We start from the raw sequence: 21,427 nt of genomic DNA on the forward strand, positions 1-21,427 counted from the left end.
CTTTACGGTGGTATGCTATGAGGTCGAAACGAAAATTGTGGATTATCTGTTCCGCAAATGAGAGGTTAGAGAATAAGGGGTGGGGTGGGGGGTATGCGGAATCCCCGTTTCGAAACGGAAACCACGGAACAGTCTTGTCGTGAATGCCGCGGCATTATTAGATACTAAATATTGTGGTTGCCTGAGGATACCAAAGAAGGACTTGCGTGAAGATAGCAAACAAGGACTGTTGAGAACCTATAGTGCCTTGCGCGGTCGTATCAAGGCTCAAAAATAGCCTGCAAATCCGGTAAATGCATCCACAGAAACGAGAATGAACCTCTTCCTGACTCGCGACCATGCCAGAAGGTTTACATAATCTACGGACAACCTTCGCACAGATGATGTTACCGACTCATAAGCTAGCTACCCCTGTTGTGTGTTCGTCCTCGGTTTACTCACTGTACAGATCTTGCAAGACTGTACCCATTCCTATACTTCCTTGTCCAAGTCCTGCCAGACCATATTTTCGTGAATCTTTATCACAATTTTAAAAAGTTCTAAATGTCCTCCGACTGGCTCCTCGTAATATTTACAGATTAAGGATACTAATTCTGGGGGTGAAAGTTTTGTCCCGTTTACTTCCTTGTCTGGATAGCACAAAATATTTCCTTTCAAATAGTAGGGCTCCACATTTTCTCCCGCCTTTATCTTCACCTTAATTTCCTTTAACTTTACACAGGTGTCTTCCTGTTCCAAAAAGAGTCAGTCGAGCATCAATGAATTCCGTTTCATGCTGACTACTGCCTTGAATGGTCCAGTCACGAATGGTCTCCTCCCCAATCACACGACTAAGTCTTTTACCAACAAATTATCCCTGCTGTATATATAATGCACTCTAAACTGAATAACAGAGATACGATGTGCCATCTAACGATCCGCGCTCTCCGCCTTCATCATCCTAGTACCAAGCTCAGGAGCTCGTTGTTTCGAGCAAAAGTGGAAAATGCTCCAGATATACACGAAATTTCCGATGTTAACACCTCTTAAAGTGAATATTTAGTCTCTAGCCGCGACAAATTACGGGAGCCTTTCCCTAATAGTCTTCTCTCGGACGGATGTTTTTGTAACAGAACAGCTGCAGCACCTGACAAATGAGCATCTTTTTGAACTACTACTTCGTTAGAAAAATCAGGGGGCGCCAGAAATGGTGCTATTGTTAACACCTTCTAAATATCGTCGAAAGTGGCTTGCTAGGAATTATGAAATTCACATTTATTTCTTTCTTTCGTAATTCGTACCATCTGGGCGAAGTTAGATATGAACTTCCGAAAGAAATTAATCATGCCAGTGAATCTTACCACAGTCTTAGGACTCCCAGGTGACGGACAACTATGGATAGCCTCAGTGAGACTTTGATCAAAAGTAGTTCAACCCTCCCCCCCCCCCCCTTTCATCCACCGCTTACTGGCAGAATCTTTCCTCAAAGTGTTCAACAAGCTACATGCTCAGAAAAATTCTCACTAAATATAACCAAAGTGTCCTGGTAGTGCTAAACAAACTCAAATTTAATGTTTGGAAAAATATACTACTACCCATTAAAATTGCTGCACCAAGAAGTAATGCAGATGATAAACGAGTATTCATTGGACAAATATATTATACTACAACTGACATCTGATTACATTCTCACGCAATTTGAGTGCATAGATCCTGAGAAATCAGTACCCAGAAAAACCGTCTCTGGCCGTAATAACGGCCTTCATAAACCTGAACATTGAGCCAAACAGAGCTTGAATGGCGTGTACATGTACAGCTGCCCATGCAGCTTCAACACGATACCACAGTTTATCAAGAGTAGTGACAGGCGTATTGTGACGAGCCAGTTTTCAACTGGTCAGAGATCTAGAGAATGTGTTTAACAGGGCAGCAGTCGAACTTTCTCTGTATTCAGAAAGGCCCGTACAGTACCTGGAACATCCGGTCGTGCATTATCCTGCTGAAATGTAGGGCTACGCAGGGATCGAATGAAGCGTAGAGCCACGGGTCGTAACACATCTGAAATGTAACTTCTGCTGTTCAAAGTGTCGACAGTGCGAACAAGAGGTGACCGAGACGTGTAACCAATGGCACCCCATACCATCGATGACCAATACACGCTTCCAATGTGCGTGTCGCCATGTCGCCAAACACGGATGCGACCATCATGATGCTGTAATCAGAACCTGGATTCATCCGAAAAAATGACGTTTTGCCATTCGTGCACCCAGGTTCATGGTTGAGTACACCATCGCAGGCGCTCCTATATGTGATGCAGCGTCAAGGGTAACTACAGCCATGGTCTCCGAGCTGATAGTCCATGCTGCTGCAAACGTCGTTGAACTGTTCGTGCAGATGGATGTTGTCTTGCAAACGTCCCCGTCTGTTGACTCAGGGATCGAGACGTGGCTGCACGATCCGTTACAGCCATGTGGATAAGTTTCCTGTCATCTCGACTGCTGGTGATACGAGGCCGTTGGGATCCAGCACGGCATTCCGTATTACCCGCCTGAACTCACCGATTCCATATTCTGCTAACAGTCATGGGATCTCGACCAACGCGAACAGCAATGTCGCGATACGATAAACAGCTACCGCGATAGGCTACAATCCGACATTTATCAAAGTCGGAAACGTGATGGTGCGCATTTCTCCTCCTTACAAGAGGAGGAGGAGGAGGATATTAGTGTTTAACGTCCCGTCGACAACGAGGTCATTAGAGACGGAGCGCAAGCTCGGGTGAGGGAAGGATGGGGAAGGAAATCGGCCGTGCCCTTTCAAAGGAACCATCCCGGCATTTGCCTGAAGCGATTTAGGGAAATCACGGAAAACCTAAATCAGGATGGCCGGAGACGGGATTGAACCGTCGTCCTCCCGAATGCGAGTCCAGTGTGCTAACCACTGCGCCACCTCGCTCGGTCCTCCTTACAAGAGGCATCTCAACAATATTTCACCAGGCAACGCCGGTCAACTGCTGTTTGTGTATGAAAAATCGGTTGGAAACTTTCCTCATGTCAGAACATTGTATGTGTCGCCACCGGCGCCAACCTTGTATGAATGCTCTGAAAAGTTAATCATTTGCATATCACAACATCTTCTTCCTGTCGGTTACATTTCGCGTCTGTAGCACGTCTTCTTTGTGGTGTAGCAATTTTAATAGTCAGTAATGTAGTAACCAGGAGACAGGAAAATACCACCGCTCGAGAGTCCGAATTGAACACCGTTAAACTTTTGGAGATTCTAATCGGTTGCAACGGCTTTGATCGTTTTAATGTCCCCTGACAGGAAAATGTGGTAATAAACGTGGTTGAGATCTAAGATACTCAAGAGTTTAACCTTACGAATCTAGGAGAAAAACGAATCCAAATCGGTATTGAAATGGAGTGCAAAAGCGAGATAATTTATGACAGGCCCAAGTCCCCCATCATCGAGCTTAAAACATGGCTGATGAGTACGGAGAATGAGGAGGTCTAATGATTCCATCCTTAACCATTTCCTCAATAACCACTTTGAGCTCTTTCACCCACGAAGGAGAAAGCCTGTATGGTGTATGTCTGACAGGAATATTGATAGTAAGTGCGATTTCGTACATGCTGAGTTTTGCAACTCCCGAAAATTCGTTAATGAAATCCGGATATGCCCGACCAACGCGCCATAATTGAGCGGCCTGGTCAGAAGGCAGATGACTATATTGTCACACTCTTCTTCCTCGGTTTCTTTGACGATGTGAACCTACGCCGATACTATATGACTGTAGATACACAGATTATAAATTCTCTCTCTAGAGAAACGGAATGAAAATTTGCGTTCCACCCAATTAATAGTTCTATCAAATTGTCGGATAAAATCAGTTCTAAGAATGGCAGAATCGACTGATTCACACGCTACCTTTAACTTACTCTTCCATCTAGGGCTGAAATTAGAGGTGAAGCACGTGAGAAACTACTGCGCAGTAAACAGAGAGCGGTAGTCCGATTGACAGGAGAGTTGCCAACATACACCAAGAGGGCAAAGAGGATCGAGAGTGCTGTGAGCTGTGATCTGTTTGTCTGTTCGTTCAAATGGTTCAAAATGGCTCTGAGCACTATGGGACTTAACGTCTGAGGTCATCAGTCCAATAGAACTTAGAACTACTTAACCTTAACTAACCTAGGGACATCACACACATCCGTGCTCGGGGCAGGATTCGAACCTGCGGCCGCAGAGGTAGCGCGGTTCCAGACTGTAGCACCTAGAACCACTCGGCCACATCGGCCGGCTTGTCTGTTTGTCAAGTTACCTAATCCTTTACTTGGGTTCTACGAGAGAAAATAAAACTGGCGGTCAACAGTCAGGTACATTATACGTATATTGCAGTTCCTACTTGAATTTCAGGAACAAGGTTAAAATTGTGGTTAGAGAGGATAACAGTTGTTTAAGATAGTACAGCTAAAGTGTGTATCGTAGTTAACGGATTATGTCAAAATATGACAAATTCTGAGCTTATTAGTGAATTTTCCGAACTCATGCATTTTACCGGAGTTGGCCATCATGAAGCTGCCAACATCCCAGCTCAAGGGAGGAAACCACACGACGATTCACACTCGTGATACGATTCTTACCTAATTAACGACAGGGTGCTTCCCTTGTCAAGTATGGCACACACACTGGCTCTTCGCTCTGACTAAGAGAAATAAGTAGAACAGGGGCCGTAGGTGAACCCTTTATCTAATTACACACTCGGCGTCTGCTTGCTCTAAACTAGCCCCTATTCCTGGTCTGCAGTCAGTAAGAAATCTCCTTCTTTGTCTAGTTATCTGGACAATCCATTTTAAAGTGCTGTGGACTTCCAGAGCTAAAACACATATACGGCATCCCATGCGCAGGAAGGCAGCCCCTTCTACCTACCCCAAATGCCTTCCATTCCTGTGTCCCGCTCTCTACCATTCTCTTCATACTCACACAACGGACAGCGTCCAACTGCCGTAATACTGCTTGAAAATCCGTGAATGACTGCAGTCTAGTCACTGTGATCTTGACTTATCTTCCATACTTATGCCTTCGCGAATTTTACTAATAACTTCTCCTTCACTGTACGACTGACACATTATCTTTACAGTACGCCTGATATCTCCGAATACATCATCTGCAAACTGCACCCTATTTTGAAACTTCATGGCAAATTAAAACTGTGTGCCGGACCGAGACTCGAACTCAGGACCTTTGCCTTTCGCGGGCGAGTGCTCTGCCAAATGAGCTACCAAAGCACGACTCACGCCCCGTCCTCACAGCTTTACTTCTGCCAGTACCTCGTCTCCTAATATCTAAACTTTACAGAAGCTCTCCTGCGAACCTTGTAGAACTAGCACTCCTGAAAGGAAGGATATTGCAGAGACATGGGTTAGCCACAGCCTAGGGGATGTTTCCAGAATGAGATTCTCACTCTGCAGCGGAGTGTGCGCTGATATGAAACTGGCAGAAGTAAAGCTGTGAAGACGTGGCGTGAGTCATGCTTGGGTAGCTCAGTTGGCAGAGCAGTTGACCGCGGAAGGCAAAGGTCCCGAGCTCGAGTCTCGGTCCGGCACACAGTTTTAATCTGCCAGGAAGTTTCATATCAGCGCACACTCCGCTGCAGAATGAGAATCTCATTCTCCACCCTATTTTGTTGTTCCCGCGAGTAGTACTTTCTTACTATTTCCTGCAGTGCCTGCGGGGTATTAATTGCTTAAACAAATACGCCCTAAAATTCACTATGGCAATACTGTACCACTCTAGTTGTGTTGAAATAATCCGTTAACTGCCATGTACACTTTGAATATGAAACTTAAAAATCTATCGTCCTCTCAAACCTCAATTTTCGCCTTCTTCCTATAACTCAACTAGGAATCGCGATAAAAAATGTATCTGGGCTCTGTCCATCGACAGTTCTCTTTGCTCTTGTAGCAAACCAGGTAAAGGATTAGAAAGCTTGGCAAACAAGTCACAGCACTCTCTGCTGTGCCCTCTTGCTGTCTGTCGACAACTCTCCAATCAATCTGACTACCGTACTCAGTTTCCTGTGCAGTAGTTTCCATGTCCTTCACATCTTATTTCTCCCCTAGATTCGATGCAGACATTTCCCCAACACGCTTCGTGGGGGCAGAAGCTCGTTCCTGTAGCTGGTCTACCTTTTTATAGAAATTCTCAGTAATTTTAATGTAATACAAATAAAATGTAGAAGAAACTATCAGCCTCGACTGCGGTAAAGAAACCAACCTTTACCAAGGTTTCAGCCCAAATAATTGAGCCTTCTTCAGAAGATACACCTGAATCTAATGTGAAGCTTACCAGAAACGTCACACAAATTCATTTTACAATCTGAATTTTATTGAAACACCATTGCCACAATTATAAGAACAACAGTTTGAAGGCAGTGAATACGCGGAATGGCGACTTTACAAAAAGCCTTGAAAATAAATTTAATGATGAGGCTCAATGGCCACTTTACCAATATCTGAGTTAGATCGCGACACAGCAGGCATTATAATAAGATGAATAATTAGAAATCAGTAATTAGGTGCCGAGGCGGCGCTCGTCGCGACCGTCGCGAAATCCGAACGGGCTGCGGAATGGTGTCGTGTGCAGCACGGCACAATCGCATCGTGACGCTTTCTTCTACTTTAGAAGCTACATTCTTATATTTATGTTCGTACATTTCTATTCCCATATTTCCTGGGGTTTTGTTTACAACTTCTTCAGACAGCGCGGTTTTCGGATCCTTCTCAGATATTTCTCTATTGTCTGCATCTAATGTATGTATGTATGTATAATATCTTCTCCCTAGTAGTCCAACCTACATTCCGCCAACAATATTGAACACCTGTCCATTCTTGACCGGGAACTTTTTCCTAGTGTCGTTACACTCATTGTTATATCATATTTTAATAACTTCCATGCTTCAGCATACTTATTACCTCCTATTTTCGATTTATCTTCCTACGCAGCCTGTCCCGATGTTCATTCGTCTCCATCCTGATATTCATTTCAACCAGCTCTCTGATATTGGCATCAATGTCTCTTGGTTCCGACTACTTTTCATTTAAGAATTTCATGTAAGTTTTTTTCTTTTCCTGAATCGTCTTCAGATGAACGGAAAACTCGGCGATGGACTGATTTAGAAAGCACGCTAAAAACGACCGCTGAGAGCAGGTCTACTTTTTGCTTTAAAAAGTGACACGGTCCCCAAATGAAAATGTCTCCGCTGAAACATGATCTATTTTATTATGATTCATCAACTACGAAAACTACGTCCACCTCGCTGTCCCTCTAGAAGAAAATAAGTGTGTCATCTCTTAGTAATCTGAAATTATGGTGGCATCGGGACAAGTGGAGGGGATGTCTTCTCACATCATTTCCTGTGATTGAAGTTGCAAAAGAAGATACTAATTTTATTCTCGTTCTATAGCGGTTCAAATCACCCTGATCACTTCACAGAACGTCTGTGGACGTGATTTTCACTGACGATTCAGCCACGCGGAGAAGCTTTTATTAAACGAGAAATTAGTGCTTGAAGATGGAAGCGACTGTCGCTATTAAATTGGAGTCGATTCCGATTTAACAGAAATATGCTTCCCTGGGTACTGCTGCAGATAGTAACTATCAGGGTCGGATTAGCCCATCAGAAGAACTGCCGACGGAACCGTCACTACGTATTTTTTTCTGAGCAGTTTTAGGCAATGCAATTTCCCTTCCCCTATCGGGTGGCAGCTGGATTTTTGTGATATTTGTTTCAGTTGCTTGAAGTGTGGATATATTTCACTAAATCAAATCCCGATTGGATAATGATTTATTGTGTGATATGGGTAGAATTCTTCAACATCCTTACCAATTCCTAGACATACTATTGTATCTACATTGGAGGTAGTAGACGAACGGAAAGGAATTTACTGTTTGTAATGAAATTATCAACCAGACACGTGTTATTTCAATATCTAAGTGTGCTTTCGCTTCCTCTTTTTTTTTCTACTTGTATCTATATGTATTATCAGTTTTGTCAGCAGAAGTATTTTATTAGGTGTCAACGGTACGGTCCGCTAATTGCGGTAGGAGGTGTACGTTGATCTTATATCAACATCCGCATTGCCTGACAGGAATAATCCGACCGCTGCCCATTACTAGCAAGATGAACTGAAAAACCGGCAACCTAGTTTTCTCTGTCTCTGACCAGAGACAAGCGATATCTGCAACTATACCAAAACAAGGAGAGTTCTTTGGTGTAACGCCTCCATTTTTAAAGCTCAACTAGTTTTTCCACACACATCAAAAAAGTTTTGTATCACCTCAGTTCCGAGAGTTCCGGAATCTTTACAGAAAATGGCAATGGGTATCAACATAAACATCATTTCCGCCCTTTTTATTTGCTCATGAAAACCACACATTGCATGTTGTACCATCATACATTGAGATCATCAGAGGTGGTGGCCAAGATTGCTGTACACACTGGTACCTCTAATACCCAGTAGCACGTCCTCTTGGATTGATGCATGCCTGTATTCGTCGAGGCATACAATCCAGAAGTTCATCAAGGCATTGTTGGTCCACATGTCCCACTCCTCAACGGCGATACGACGTAGATCCCTGAGAGTGTTTGGTGGGTCACGTCGTCCATAAGAAGCCCTTGTTAAGATCCCTTCCTGCAACAGAGTAACAATGAGGATGCGATCGAACCACGGGATTGACCGTCGAGGCATGGTTGAACTACAGACTGAACTACAGACAACACGAGCCGTGTACCTCCTTCCTGGTGGAATGACTGAAACTGACTGGCTGTCGGATCCCCTCCGTGTAATAGGCGCTGCTCATGCTTGGTTGTTTACATCTTTGGGCGGGTTAATGACATCTCTGAACAGTCAAAGGGACTGTGTCTGTCTATCTTTAGGAGTTCTGAGAACCGGGGGGATGGAAAACGTTTTTTTAATGTGTATATTTATTTTTCATTTATTTAACTACATTTTGGAGAACCCAGGACCTGCTGGTTAAATAAAACTTTATTGACTATAGGTTTCGACCATGTGATCAATAGCAGGTATCACAAAATTATTTACAGCAGTTCATACGAGAACATTCTTAATGTGCCATTTAATACAATTAAAGGCATGCTGCTTTACTGCTGTCAGTAGTTAAATGTAATATACGTTACACAGTAGATACATTACTGTAACTGGCTTACACTGTCAGATTCATCAGACTGTATGGAGTGTACTCCGCACCTTGAGAAGTTCATGAGGGATCGGATTGGATTGTTACAGTCTACGATCGTTAATTAACTAAACGGTATATTTCATTGTCAACTCTACATAGCAGACGTGATGAGAAACTAATTCTTTAATGTTAGAATACAGTATTAGTGTTGTTCTGCTAGACACAGTAAAGTCAGTTAAATATCCTGGCATAACGTTGCAAAGCGACATGTAATGGAAGGACCACTTAGCGTCGATTGTAGGAAAGTCGAATGATCGACCTTGGTTTATTGGGAAAATTGAAAGAAAGTGTGGCTCATCTATAAAGGAGTCTGCATACAGAGTACTTGTGCAATCCATTGTGGAGTACTGGTAAAGTGTTTTGGATGTTTATTAGATCGAATTAACGGGAGATGTCGAAGCAGTTGAAAGGCATGCTGCTAGGGTTGTTACCATTCGGTGTGTCCACAACGCGAGTATTATGGAAGTTGTCCGTGAACGCAAATTAAAATTCGTGGAGGAAAGAGAACGCTATTATCACGAAACGATGTTTAGGAAATTAAGAGACTGGGCATGGGCAACAGAGTACAGAACCATTCTATTGTTGTCAAAATACTCAGTCAGTCCCAAAATTAAAAACTGAGGAAAATTAAGACGGCAGCTTTAATTATTTAACCGTTCCACTCGTACACACTCTTCTCCCAGCTGAACGCTCATACAACCATGCAAAACTGCGAGAACTCCTCCTTTAGCGCTTTGTTCATTGCGGGCGTCACACTGGCTTCCGTGTCGGTTATGTTGTCGAAGCGTTGACTCTTTTTATGAATTTCTGCACTTTGTCGTTTCATGGTAGGTTCATATTAATAAAAGCAAGGCTCGTAAGATGTAATTTTTTATCCAGTAAAGAGTTGTCCATATTTCGCATTTTAGCAATTCGCAGCAGTCATCCTTGTGTCATGATCTGTGTTCGGTAGTCAAGGTGTGCGGGAAAATTTTTGCACACACTTTTCTGTTCTTCAGAACGTTCTGGAGCATATCTCGATTTAGAGATGATTCTCCATTGGTGTTTCTGACACAACGATGGTGACAAACTGCGATCTTACGTCCAGCAATGAACGCTGTTAGGAAACAATTTATTGGTCCAGTCTGTTGTTTATAGTTCAAGCTGCCACCGTAGTCACTAAGCTGTCGTCGTTTGGACAGCTTGAATGAAATCAGTCTCGAAATTCTTTGTACGGGCGAAGTACATCACGCATAAAGACCGTGAGGAAAAGATAAGGGAATTGAGGGCTAGCACTAAAGCATATTAATAGTGGTTCATCTCAAGATCCATTTGCGAGTGGAACATGAGAGAGTGCGACTAGCAGCTCGCATGGTTCCCTCCTCGATGCACCATATGGTGACTTGTGGATGTGGATAAAGACATAAATGTGGATCGCATTTTATTATTGACAACAATGAGGCAAGATATCATCTACTTTACGATAAATGATGACAGCCAAAACCGTTGCAGGATAAAGATTTATTGAAATTCTTGACCACGGTTTCGGTATATCTAAATATACCTTCATCAGAAGTAAAATACACTAAAATCATATCCTGCAATGGAGATTCATAAAAAAATTGTGCCAAAGGCGTCGTCAGTAGTTAAAACGTCATCTCCATTTATACAACATAATTATGGACAGAGGGTCGATGCGAACAAAGCTTAGCATCAGTACTTCGCCTATGAACTAACGTGGAGAGGGTGTGAAAGCCCTAGGCAGGATATGATTTTAGTGTATTTACTTCTGATGAAGGAATATTTAGATATACCGAAACCGCCGGCCGAAGTGGCCGTGCGGTTAAAGGCGCTGCAGTCTGAAACCGCAAGGCCGCTACGGTCGCAGGTTCGAATCCTGCCTCGGGCATGGATGTTTGTGATGTCCTTAGGTTAGTTAGGTTTAACTAGTTCTAAGTTCTAGGGGACTAATGACCTCAGAAGTTGAGTCCCATAGTGCTCAGAGCCATTTGAACCAATTTTATACCGAAACCATGGTCAAGAATTTTAATAAATCTTTACCCTGCAACTGTTTTGACTGTCATCATTTACCGTGAAGAATTTCAACAGTTGCTGTTTCAGTCATGTTTAAAATCTTGAAATCATCTAATTTGCTTGTCGCCACAGTAAATATTTGGCCATGCAGGGTACTGTAAACGATTTTTCGATGCCTGATGATGATAAGACGTTCGAAAGTAGTGGGTAACGATTTATTTCATCAGTGACCCATCATGATTCTGAAATCGACTAATTGTCCTAACGAGCTGTGAGAAATCACTTGTACTACCTCTTCTGTAACTGATGTCTGTCGTTTCAGGCAAACCGGATCCTCCGAGCAACTGCACGCTGGTGAACCAGACGTCGACGTCGCTGCAGCTGGAGTGCCTGGAGGGCTTCGACGGGGGGCAGCCTCAGACTTTCGAACTGCTGGTGGAGGACGCGGTGTCGGGCCGCCGCCTGGCCAACCTGTCCTCCCGCTGGCCGGCGTTCGGCGTGGCGGGCCTGCCTGCCGGCCAGGAGCTGCGGCTCACCGTCGCCGCCGTCAACAGCCGCGGCCGCTCCGCGCCCGTCGCCCTCGACGCCTTCACGCTCAAGGCCGCCGAGCTACGCACAGGTATTGTCGACAGTGTGTTCCTGTAGGATTATCCAACCATCCGTGGAATTTGATGGTGCAGGCCCCTTGTAAGCTCAAGGTATGAGACAGGCTGCGTCCCTTCCCTTTTGTCGAAGAATTGTATGTCTAAATGAGGAGACAGAACGTATGAAGATGATGTGGTGTAAGTGCGAAAGCAGGACGAGGATATAAGTCTTCAGTCGACGATGAGGTTGTTAGACACGAAGCACAACTTAGGATTAGGGGCGGATGGGGAAGGAAATTGGCCGTGCACTTTCAAAGGAACCACCGTGCCATATGTCTGAATTGAATTAGGGAAATCACGAAAAACCTAAATGTTTTTGGCCGGATGCGGATTTGAACCGTCGTCCTCCCGAATTCGGTTCCAGCGTGCTAACAACTGTGGCACCTCGCTCAGTAAGTGCGAAAGGGTTCAGGGAAGTCTGAGAAGAAAAATCTTAGAAACTGAACTGGGAAGTGGTGGGCATGTGGGGGAACTTGACCTTGAGCTAAGTTAGGATGGTATCCAAGATGCGAATTACGGCACGAGGAAAAGTTCAAAAGCTTTCTGAGTAGCTGATGGCTTTCTGTTGGATGATGTACAAGATTTTTTGGAGTGTCTTACACATATGCGTGTTTGGAAGCGGAGAACATCCGTCGCATTGTGGAAATTTCTGATTTAGAGGAACCCGGATTTCCGATGCGTATGTGATGGCAGCCAGCTTCCATTAGATAAGTTCATGGACCATATGGGCTTATCTAAGACCCACAACGAAATCGTAGATCATGATCGACACTTCGTGTGTGGCTACATCAGACGGCTACCTAGAAAAGCGGCTCCAGGGCGAGACGAAATCACCTCTATTGTTCTGAAATACTTGCCACATATTGTTAATGCGTACCGCACTAGCATCTTTAACACCTGCCTCGATCAGTTCTCTTGTAGATTTTGCAGCACAATTTCTAAGATGTTTCAAGAGGAATGGCAAATATTTTAGTAGGTGGTAGTATAGATTAATTCGAATAAAACATTCCATATAACACATGTCCATTTTTGTTAGTTACGGGGATATCGCTGCTAGTAAGTAACTCAAACACTCAATCACTGAATGTGTTAAGCTAAGGGAAATGATTCAGCTCAAAGTTGATTTTCATAAATTCCACCTCCGACTTCGAAGCACTTTCGAATTTGCTTAAGAGCGCACATATAGTTCTTCTGAGGTAATTTTGGTGTTCTTTTATTAAGGCATCAGTGATCATGATCGATATGATCAATTAATTTGTAGACATTTCCTAACATCTCCATACGTTGGCGGGAGGTCGTTTTTAATGAAGTCTAGGTGACGTGGGCATTTAAGACAGTGCCGTAATAAATTGACTTAATCGACTGACTGTCTATCATACCACACATTCATTTACAGAGCCGCATTCTTGAGAATTTGTCTCCATAGAGAAACGTCGATTTATGCCGCACAATCGAAGTGAATTACGAATTTTGTTACGAGTGAAATTAATTTTCATAAGTTAGCATTATTAATCGGATTACTCGGCGATTTTAAATTATCCAACAAGGAAATTCCAATCGTTTTCCTCCATCTTCTTCTATAAGGGGTTGAATCTGTTATAAATATTAGGACAAAGACCGTATGTCCCTAACGTCCGCAATATTCTTGTATGATGAATTTCGATTTCTGTAGAAATTAGTTATATGCTTCTGAAAGAATAATGTCTTCTATCTCGTCCACACTTAATTCATTTGCACTTTCAGAGCCAACTCGTCTGCTATTCACTGCACATACCTACATAGTTTACTGTAAACACGATTACATTATTTCAAAAACTTTTGGATGCGTAAGGCACACATAAGCAATTGGTCTTAAATCTGTCAGAGATAAAATAAATCGTCTTCTGCTGTCACCATCGTCAATATTCAATATTCCTCCGCGAACATAGAATTTTCTTGTAGGAGTCATGAGATACGGAAATGTGTTTGGTAATATTTTAAATGGAACAGTGGCAGACTATAGACTAGGATCCGTGAGAACACTTCATAAATATGCTTCCAGAAGTCAACGGTTTTCATGATATTGCCATTTAGTCATGCCACACAGACGTAAAGTAACCTATCATAGGCACCTGGACTAAATGCCAACAAATGGTTATGGGTGATCTGATCTTCACTCTAATGACTGGCGTCATGCAGCTTCCCACAGCAGTCTGTCGTGTGAAACCTCTTTGCCTCTGCAAAACATTTGCAAACTACTTCAGTTTGAACCTGCTTACAGGAATTCCTTTGCAATTATCTCCCCCATTAACCTGGCTATTCCGTAATTTCTTAGGATGTGTCATGTTAAAAGATCCCCTCTGTAACTCAGGTTATGTCATTAATTTAATTTCTCACCAGTTCAGTTTAACACCTCCTCATTAGCTCATTAGCTAGCTTCTGACCAGTTTCAGACACCAGAACACGACTTCCTCTCCTATCTCAACCTCTTTGTCTCTCAGTTGCACGTAGACACATTCAGTTATTTAGTGAACATGTTATACTCTCGGTCGTCCTGTGCATTTATGTCACTTTTAGCTCCCTGTAGTACCATAGAGTCTATTCCCTGGCCGGCCGGTGTGGCCAAGCAGTTCTAGGCGCTTCAGTCTGGAGCCGCGCGACCGCTACGGTCGCAGATTCGAATCCTGCCTCGGGCATGGATGTGTATGATGTCCTAAGGTTAGTTAGGTTTAAGTAGTTCTAAGTTCTAGGGCACTGATGACCTCAGATGTTAAGTCCCATAGTGCTCAGAGTTAATTGAACCATTTCTATTCCCTGAAGTCGCTATTCACACCCTGTCATCCTACCCTTTCTTACAATTTATCCTGATGTCCATGAGTGATTTCCGTGTAGTGCTGTATTCCATTTGCAGTCTCTTGAACTTCATCTTTTTTTGCGGGGAAAATCCTCCTTGCATTATCTTGACTGCTTGTAGTATCCTCCTTGCTTCGTACGCCATACGGAGTTTTGCTTCAAAAGTGCATAATTCCTTGACTTCCTCTATTTAGTAGTTGATGTTAAGCAAATTACCAGTCTCTGATTCTCCTTTATCTACTTTCAGACCGATTCTACGAGGTTTACAAGCCCGGCGGTATATGCTGAATAAAATTAATCCTTATGTGACCTTATTTTCAGTAAACTAAAAACCACTCCTTCAGACAACCTCACAGGGTTTGTCGATCCTAGAATTTGATACTAGGACAAAAGTAGAGTAATTACACCGCATATAGGAACATTGAAATAACCATCTTTTCTTCATATGTGCGTGGAACTGGCAATTATTGGCTGGAATAAGTGGTACAACAACCGCGTGGGGTAGCCACGTGATCTGGGGCGTCTTGTCACGGTCTGGGCTGCTGCCCCCGTCGGAGGTTCGAGTCCTTCCTTGGGCATGGTGATTAAGTAGTGCGTAAGCTTAGGGATTGATGACCGTAGCAGTTTCGTCTCATAAGACCTTATCACAAATTTCCAATAAGTGGTACAACTGGAAATATTCTTTGCCCGAGTGGTTTACAGAGTATGTATATGTATATGAACGCAAATTAAATTGGTTGTCTGTTTAGAGAAAGCCCTGCTAAATGTTGTCAAACGTCTAAATTAGTCGAGGACTGCTAATGCTGTATTCGTAGCAATACTCGCGTCTCAGTCCAGCCTCATTCGTCGACAGTGACTTTATACAAATGAGTAGAAATTTTCTCAATTTTTCCGAGCAAGCTAAGTAGCATATCTTATGTATCGCAAACGTGGGGTAACACAAGCATAACTAACTGGTTAAAAGGAGTCATTTTGCACATCAGGTAGTAACATCTCCATCGAATTTTGTATCCGACGATCATGGCTATCACTAAATTTTGAGATGAGTCCCTCGGATTGTGGTAATACATGGTGTATGGCTATCAAAAAGGTATGTCAGACAATTTCTGCACCTTATATTCTGACTGGCATATGTATGAGATGGCCACACATTTAAATTTTGCTTGCTCGAGAACTTTATTGTCAAAACCTTAGTGAACTATGTTTCCAATGGATAGCAAAAGGAATTGGAACATCATGTAATAAGAAGAGAAAAATGCACAAAATGGTCGAAATCAGCGACATTGTGTAACTGATTTTATATTATAGTTTTTCTCCACCGAGAAGAGTTATAAAAGAATCTAGTAGGTAACGGTTAAAGTCGGAAAGTAGTACTTTCTCAAAACAAAACCAAAACAATATGGGTTATTACTAGAAAGGAAACTGGGAAATATGTGAAGAAAATAGGTCATTCGGCGACTACATATAATGATCAAATGACTCATGGCAGCATAAATGAGGCAGTTAGCGTTAACAACCCAGTCCACAACATACTAGTAGATTCACTAGTACTTAAGTTCAGTGAATTTGCTATTAGTGTAACTCTTTCCTGAGAAATCATGAAAATAATTAATAATTATAAAAGTAAAATCCATATGGAGTTAATAAAATTAAGAAAAGAAATTAAAAGTGTATTATTGCGACACAGTTATTGTACTCATCTACTAATCTTTCCTGACAGAGTAACGTCAAGCCATTGTTACTTCGCACATAATGGAAGACATTGGAACATTTATTACAAAGAATCAACCAGTTTCACTGTTAATGTGTCTCTCAAAAGATTTGAGAAAAGTAATATACTTAGAAAAGCTTGCTCATATCTGAAACTATGATGTTGTGATCAGTCAAAATTTTGACTGCAGTACGAGTAAGTAGCTCCCCAATGAAAATGCAGTGAAACATTTCTGCTACCTTTTAATGCAATACCGGAATGACAGAGACTTTCAGGGAGTTTTTGCGACCCGTTTAATCCATAAGATTGAAGAAGTATAGCATTTCACTCAAGGAACGTAAACATCATGGCCTTTGAGGTAGGGTGGTTCATACCATATTTAACTAACACGAATTAAAAGGTAATAGTGGGTAGCATATGCAGATTTCACGTGAACATTTATAAAAGAACACAAAATGCTACTAGTTTGCAGAGTATTATTTCGTATCTACCCTTATTCTTTTTTTTAAAAAATTACCTTCTCGTGTACACAGATAAAAGAGAAACAGTTCTGTTTGATTATGTAAGCAACATAATCAGGCTGAAAAAATGTAACAATAGATGGAACAAGAAAAGAACAAATCAGAAAATTTATATATCTGTTCTTGATAAATTATCAATCATTTCACGTAGAAAAAATTCAGATCACTCGGTTCAGTATGTCGAAGAACGCATCACCATCTATAATGATAGGAACAGAAGGCAGGAGTACTTGAAAGTGTCTTAAAAATTCCTGGATTTGAATACTGAACAGACATTGGACTGAAAACCACATATTGCAAGTCTTTTATACATCTTTAATTCAGTAACATCTGTTTTTTGTGGTATTACTGATTTTATATTTAAAACGATGAGAACACCGGCTTACTTTCTACACTCATATTATATGTCAGCATCGTCAGTATTGTCGTTAGTCATTTGGCATCTACACCTGGCTAAAGGCCTGTATTAAGCCATTCCATGCATTGAAGTCTTCATCTATACAAAGCTATATTGCCCCTGCTTGTTTTAAAAACTATCTACTAACCTTCAGTTAGGGCTTTGTTCCGTTATTTCCTTATTTCACGGAATCCAACAAAGAGTTCAACCGTCTACTCGTCTGAGTAAACACTTAGATCAACTACATTTCCACTATGATAACATTATGTCTTCATCCTGCAATCCCTAATCCATTTTCTTTCCACGTCTTGTGTGTAGTAGTTTCCAGCATACATTTTTGAATTTCCAGCTAAGTAATTCTCAAACGTGAATGGTGTCAGCATGGTCACACAAAAGCGAGCAATAAGCATAATATGTGGCGTTTACTTGCTGTCATTTTCTAGGTACCTACTCAAAGAGCTGCTCATAGTAACTGTACCTACACACTACGAGGATTGGAACTTTAATGGCTCAAATGGCTCTGAGCACTATGGGACTTAACATCTTAGGTCATCAGTCCCCTAGAACTTAGAACTACTTAAACCTTACTAACCTAAGCACATCACACACATCCATGCCCGAGGCAGGATTTGAACCTGCGACCGTAGCAGTCACGCGGTTCCGGACTGAAGCGCCTAGAACCGCACGGCCACCGCGGCCGGCTTGGAACTTTAATAATGGCAACTATTTATTTACAGTTCGTACAAAATAGACACTTGTTTCGAAGTTGTACTGACCTTCTAAGTAGTTACCAGCAATGTGTATACCCGTTGCAGCGTTGTGGAAGTCATAGGATACTTTTAGCAGTGACAGTTGTGTTGACAGTTCAGCGGCGCGGTCCACTCTCCGGCGAATTTTTAGCAGCTCTGAAATCGAGTTGAATTTAGGAGGGCTTAAGTCAGGGGAGTCCAGTAGGTGGTATAGCACTTAGCAGCCCCAACAGCCAAACAAATCAGTAACAGCTTGCACTGTACATGCTTGAGCACTGTCCTGCAAAATGTTGGTCATGTCCTGCAAAAAGTGTCATCACTTCTGCCTCTATGCTGTTCAATTTTGGAACACAACCTATGGTCAGCTTAGAGACAGAAGTGATGACAGTTTCTGCAGGACCTGACCATAAGTAATCTGTCGGCCGCTGTGACCGAGCGGTTCTAGGAGCTTCAGTCCGGAATCGCGCTGCTGCAATGGTCGCAGATTCGATTCCTGCCTGGGGCATGGTTGTGTGTGATGTCCTTAGATTAGTTAGGTTTAAGTAGTTCATAGTCGAGGGGACTGATGACCTCAGATGTTAAGTCCCATAGTGCTCTGAGCCATTTGAACCATAAGTAATCTATCAAAATTTTGGAAAAATCGTTATGTCCATACCTGCCACACCAGAGTAAAAAATACCCTTTATTACACTTTATTAAAACTGTGATGACTCATAGGGGAATTTACTATATGACAATAGAAAGGTTTAGCCATTTGCCCAGTAACGAAAAATGTTTGGCAAGTAGGAAAGCATGATTTAAAATTAACCTGAGAGTATTTCTTCTGAACAAGACTTTCAGCTCCACGAACGAAAATTTTTGTGAAAATCGTGGTCTGGAACATTTAGTTGTATGAAGCCTGGTATCTGTTTTCTTCGACATGTCTGAATGAAGAGACACCCCGCAGAATGTGCAGCTGTGACCCATATTATGTAAATTTAAGGTGTGGGGGCCAAAGGAATTGGACGGGAGAGAACTATTGATGTCAGCTGCGTCGGGATTTTATGCGCAATCAGCGGCGACGAGTGTAAATGTGCGTTTGACCGGGATTCGAAGCCGTCATCGTCTCTTGGTTATCGGAAAGTTGCGTTAACCACTGTGCGACTCGGACATAGGCGTTGTCGCACTTGCACGGGCTATGGCAGCACGGCTCTCGGCTGATGCACATTCCCAAAAAGCGCCACCTGTCGGCAGTCCTCGTCCATGACCTCCACGCTCGCTAATTCGACATTCTCGAACGAGGTCGGATGTACTTGTGCAGCTGTACTGAAACTAGCGGATTCATTGCCCATGTAGGCCAGTCAGTTACATGAATGCAAGGTGTCAGGTGGATGCACAATTGCGTACGACGTCTTGTGGGAATCTCGAAGTAGCGAGCTGGAGGACTGGACGGGCACTGCGGATAGGAGGCGCTAGGTGGGGATGTGGATCGGCCGAGAGAGGCGTCGAGACAGTCCGCGCAGCTGAGTTGACTATTCTGTTCTGGAGAGGCAGCGGCTATCTAGTGAGCCGGAGATACCAGTTCGGCACACATTTTCACTCGTCACTGCTGATTCCGCATAAAGTCCCGATTCAGATGACGTCAATAGTTCCGTTTCCTTTCCTCTGTCCCTCTTCCACCTTCAATTTACGTAACATTTGGTTGTAATTGTAGCTGAGTGACTAGAGCTGAAAAGAGCTCGTTAATGTTAATACAAATTACGTTAAAGTCAACTATGCGTTCGCGTCCTGTAAACTAACTAATTCTACCGTCATTAGAAAATGTTTGTCAAATGATGTTTGGAATGTGTAACTAACTACCTAACATAAATAGCCCATGTGTCACTGCCACGAGAAAAAACTTGCGTTCTCAAACACACTGGTGGGCCTAATTTCACTGTTTACAACAAGATTTAGTTTGCCTACATCAGATTTGCTGTTCAACTAACTTCTTATGCTTCTACTTGGAACTGAAGCTTGCATTTAAATCGTTCAGTCGTTGACGAAAGAATAATATAAGCTGTCTCTGATCGACAATGACAGTGGTCTTCGTGTACCAGTCACAGATGTTGGCTATGCTGTCCTTTATCTGTGCTGTCGCACAAGCGTGGCCGTTAGAATGGCAAACAATCGATTCTGTAGCATGAAGCCGATGCAAGGGCTTTCTGATACGTTGGGACCGTTGCTGGTGGCCGGGATGCAGACCAACTGCCTAGCCCACCTGCATCTAGGAACACATTATATAACTTTTCATAGGACAGGCTAGTGCATGATGCAGGAGCTGGCGAAGGCACTGACAATGTAGCTGGTACTGGCTGGATGCTGCTGCTGAAGGCCGTGCTGCTGGGCACGTGTTCCACGTGTCCAGATGTTGGTACTGGGCTAGGTGTACGGCGTTGCTGGGCCCTGCTGCAGGTCGCCGGTCGTCGCTGGAGCTGACGCCGGTGCTGGCGGCGCTGATGGCGCTGGTGCTGGTGCTGCTGCTGCTGGCCGTGCTGTCTGCCGCCTGCGCCGTCTACCTGCGCGTCCAGAGGTCCAGGGACCGCGCCGCGGCCAGGCCCAAGGACCTCGCCGTCAAGGACAAGCGCCTGCTCGACAAGGACGACAAAAACCCTGACGTCGTTCCCTCCGCCAGTGGTAAGACATGGTCCTCTTCTCAGAGTAACCCAACTCAAAAATGATCTCATCATTTGTTGACACTATGACACCATCTCTGAGGAGTGGGAACGTCATCAGAGTGAACCGAAACACCAAAGCACATAATTACATCTACTTGATATACATGAAAACATAGCTAGATGAGTGAGCTGTCAATGAATAGCACAATTTTGGGGAGGAGACTAATCCACATCACTGTCACAGCATACTGACTTACATTCTTCGTGATTTTACTACAGTACTACAGTATTCTTAAAACCTACTGCTCTTTCCTTCAGGGATACTTGACCAATACAATTTACCCTCTGATGGATTTCGCTGTGAGGTAAATTGATATTCTCGGCTCGCTTTCACAATCGATAAAACAAATAAATCCTATATTACTTTACGTATTTCCTGAAATGTGTGTTCACAAATTAATATACACAAATAAAAAAAAGTTTTGCATCACCCCGGTTCCCAGAACTCCTGAATATAGACGTTCACTGTGGTTATTGTACCACAGACACAGTCCCTTTAACTGTTTAGAGACGTCACTGAACCCGCCCAACGATGTAAACAACCATGCATGAATAGTTCCTATTTGACGGAGGGGGTCCAACAGCCAAACAATTCCAATTATTGCACCAGGAAGGAAGTATACGGCT

General features: G+C 43.0%; 1 protein-coding gene across 1 annotated transcript in view; it reads left to right on the forward strand.

Annotated features, from left to right (window-relative positions):
• LOC126187897 (nephrin-like) overlaps positions 1 to 21,427 on the forward strand; it is an 878,271-nt gene that overhangs the window by 799,986 nt on the left and 56,858 nt on the right. Inside the window, exons 12-13 of the mRNA XM_049929248.1 lie at positions 11,573 to 11,869; positions 20,538 to 20,759. Coding sequence (XP_049785205.1) covers positions 11,573 to 11,869; positions 20,538 to 20,759 — 519 coding nt within the window. The remainder of the gene's footprint in view (positions 1 to 11,572; positions 11,870 to 20,537; positions 20,760 to 21,427) is intronic.

The sequence above is a fragment of the Schistocerca cancellata genome, chromosome 5, assembly GCF_023864275.1.
Source record: "Schistocerca cancellata isolate TAMUIC-IGC-003103 chromosome 5, iqSchCanc2.1, whole genome shotgun sequence".
NCBI classification, from domain to species: Eukaryota; Metazoa; Arthropoda; class Insecta; order Orthoptera; family Acrididae; genus Schistocerca; species Schistocerca cancellata.